This window comes from Hibiscus syriacus, unplaced genomic scaffold (assembly GCF_006381635.1).
Source record: "Hibiscus syriacus cultivar Baekdansim isolate YM2019G1 unplaced genomic scaffold, ASM638163v2 tig00110831_pilon, whole genome shotgun sequence".
NCBI classification, from domain to species: domain Eukaryota; kingdom Viridiplantae; phylum Streptophyta; class Magnoliopsida; order Malvales; family Malvaceae; genus Hibiscus; species Hibiscus syriacus.
The window spans coordinates 4,594,187-4,597,576 of record NW_024062882.1 but is presented as its reverse complement, the minus strand read 5'-3'; the positions used below and the strand labels follow the sequence as shown (position 1 = coordinate 4,597,576).

General features: G+C 38.1%; 1 protein-coding gene across 1 annotated transcript; it reads right to left on the bottom strand.

The window, feature by feature from the left end:
* Window positions 1–229: 229 nt before the first annotated feature.
* LOC120142660 (E3 ubiquitin-protein ligase PUB23-like) lies at window positions 230–1,462 on the bottom strand. The gene has a single exon (XM_039157189.1). The coding sequence runs from the start codon at window positions 1,421–1,423 to the stop codon at window positions 230–232; it is 1,194 nt and encodes a 397-aa protein (XP_039013120.1). The 5' UTR covers window positions 1,424–1,462.
* Window positions 1,463–3,390: the final 1,928 nt, after the last annotated feature.

The following is a 3,390-nucleotide window of genomic DNA, read 5'->3' as shown; positions in this document are numbered from 1 at the left end:
ATTTTAAAAAATAGATACGTGTAAAATTGAAAATTCTATTAAATCAGGTTGGATTAAATTTGGATTTATTTATTTTTATTAAATTTTAAGTCGAGTTAAAGATGTATAAAATTATTTTTAATCATAGATCGGATCGGAATCAAATTTTATTATTATGATATCGGATCAAGTTCGGATCAACGGAAAATCAACCCCTTGACATCCCTAAAACAATACCACATTAGCAATATCAAGCTGGATAAGAGGAGAGCAGATTAGTTGGAATACAAGGAGAATTCATCCATAGTTTGGCATGCAATTTGAGCACCTCTCTAGCTTTCTCTTTAGTCTTGTGCCCACATTCCACTTGAAGCACCAAGCCCAATTTAGCCACGATCCCTAACTGCACCATCTCTTGAACCACATCACATGTGCCACAGAACTTGGAAATGGACCACAAGATCCTCACTGCCCTCTGGTTTGCAACCTGAGAAACCCTAAGTATCTTCTTTGAAACAACGGCAAGCCCCGCTCCGTGATTTAGGAGCTCCGTCCGGCCTTCCGCGCATCGACAAACTTCGTCTAGCGCCGTTAGAATTATCTCACAAGGCCTTTTTTGTGATGAATCGAGAAGCATGTCGATCAATACCGGAACCACGCTTGCTTCGGCAGCCTTGATCTTGTTTCTTCCCCATGGAGAAATGGTTACCAGCAACTTCAATGTAGCTTTCGTGGCCTGTTGGGAAATTTTGTCACGTAAAACTCGAGCCAGCTCGACGAATAGTTCGGGTCTCAAGCCGATGAGTTGCATCGGATCGGCTATTTCGAGCATCGATTTCAACACGAACACCGCGTAAGCCCGGCACTCGTAGCTACCGTGCTGCATTACTCTCGTTAATGACGCTACGAAATCACCATTCCTCCCCATAAGATTCTTGAGAGCAGCTTCCGAGAGTTGGAGATTGTAGAGAGTGTTCAAAGCCTCGTCAGCCGCCGTGGAGTCGCATTCGCTCACTATCGAAGCCAAGAACTCGACGGCACCGGAAGACTCGATGCACCTCTTGTTCGTACCATTCTCGGAAGCGATAGATCGAAGCCGCCGGAGGCACTTCATCCGTTGCAACGGCGACTTGGCATCGTCGAGGAGTTTTGAAATCTGAGCTTTTCCGATGGGTGGCTTCGGCGTCAGGATTCGTTCAATGCCATGGCTAGCATTTAACGTGCACCAAGATTGAATCAATCTTCTCAGGGTATGATTGGGGACAAGTTCGCAATCCGAAATAGCTTGTTTCGTAACTGGACAGGCAGTGTTCTTGCCGGAAAACAGCCATTTCTCGATGCTTTCCCTGTCGTACGTAATCCCTGTCGAAACCGTGACGGGATCCTTCATGATCTCCAGAGAGATTGGGCAGATAAAAAATGGAGGAACATCGATTTCATCCATTTTGAAAACAACCCAAAGAAAAAAAAAGGGTTAAGTTTGTTTAAGAAAGACCTGAGAACTGGATTGATGAACTTTGAAGAGGAAGATGAAGTTAGAAGGGTTAGATTATAAAAGCGTTGCATGAGAAAGTCAAAACAAGAAAGGAGCTGACTTTTTCCATGCAATTGAAAGGCTCAAGGTTGACGACTATATAGTATGCAATATGTATTACTACATTTAAAGGCTAAAGAATATGTACAACCAGCGCTTCGAAATTTCAGGTACAATTCGGATTAGGTCGAGTCGAGTGTAAATTTTAATATGAAAACTCGATCCGAGTTTTAGGGTCAAATGGATCCTTCTAAACTCGGGTCGAGACGGGTATAGATGGAGTAATTTAATTTTGGATTTGGATGAACTAAAAAATGAACTTTATCCATCAACATCCATAAATGTATGAGATACTTTTTGCCATTCTCAAGATTTTTATTAGTATTTTAAGTCATGTTAATTTAAACTTAATTAAATTATACTTTCACTCTTCCACATTTTTAGATTAAATATTTAATAAATACATATTATTTTAAATATAGATAATTTAATCCTGTCTTTTAACCATGCTGAAGATACAATTGAAATTAGCATATACTTCAATTTTTATACGCAAACAATAATCAACTAATTAATATATGACATACTCAAATATAATCACTGAATTTATTAAATTGTACCACTAGTGCCATACTTATCCAGGGAAAAATCATTGGAGAATATGTTTTATATATCTATAAGCACGAATCAAACGATTTCAATAACTAAAAAATTTATTCCAATTTTTTTGAGGTCTCAGAAACTTGTCATTAATCAATTGAGTACTGATTCAGTTAAAAAATATTAAAAAATTTTAAAAAAATATTTCTATAGTGGTACTTTTGGTTTATTTCTCGTACATTTATACAATTTATAAAAAGATATTTAAACGAAATCCACTCGATTATAATTAATTATCTGGAATAATAAAAACTAAATTGTTGGTTTGGTATTGGTTCGATGTGTTGAGAGTATCTGGATCAATCAACCTCGAGCTTTTTTACTTGGAAAACGGAGAACGCCGTCAATGGGCGACAAATTCAGAAAGGAGTGCCAATTAGGCTGCGTAATCAACCGGGAATGAATAATTCAATGAAAATGACGATCATTATTGTGAATTAATCTTATAATTAATGTAACTAATAAGAGTCTGAATGTTAGGTTGTGAATAGGTAAAGAAAAGTTAATAACGTGATTAATTCTATGTGGAATTAAATTGTAAAGAAATGATACGAACTAAGTGGTTAAAGAATTTATTTTATTTCATTAAGGTCTCGGGTACGAACACTGCATATGTCAGGGGTATCAACTTTTAGTGTATCTTTGCACTATTTCATCTTTTCGAATCTAATTGATTTATGTTCGCCGTGCTTGCTAAGAGGATCGAGATACCGATATCATTCGAACCCCAAGTGTTGATGATACTTGAACATTATTATGCAGCAATCCTTGGTAATGGCATCCGAATCAATACAGCCAAAAAGGTTTACATCCCAAATCAAAGCGGCAAGTCAGTTCCGATCCTGGCGACGATATCCGATAAACATTTCCGGCCCTTCACAGAAAATATATAGAGAAATACCTGCTGTGAGAACATTCGATCTCCCACTGTCTTTGATGGTGATCCGAGTTACAGTAACAGGACGAATCTGATTGATTCTACGTGCTCGATCAATGGCCAGGTCTTCGGTGGTTGGAACTACCATTAAGATCACCTGCAAGACAGCTCCTAAGAGTAGCTTTAAGTAGTTCTTTACATTCAGGTGCAGGGCAGGAATTATCATCACCAGTTGGATATTTCGACAGGCACAGGTGGCAGAAAACATGACTGCAAATGGTAGCAACAGCATGGAAAGGAGATACTATGAGAATGGGATTGAAAAATATTTCAGATCTAC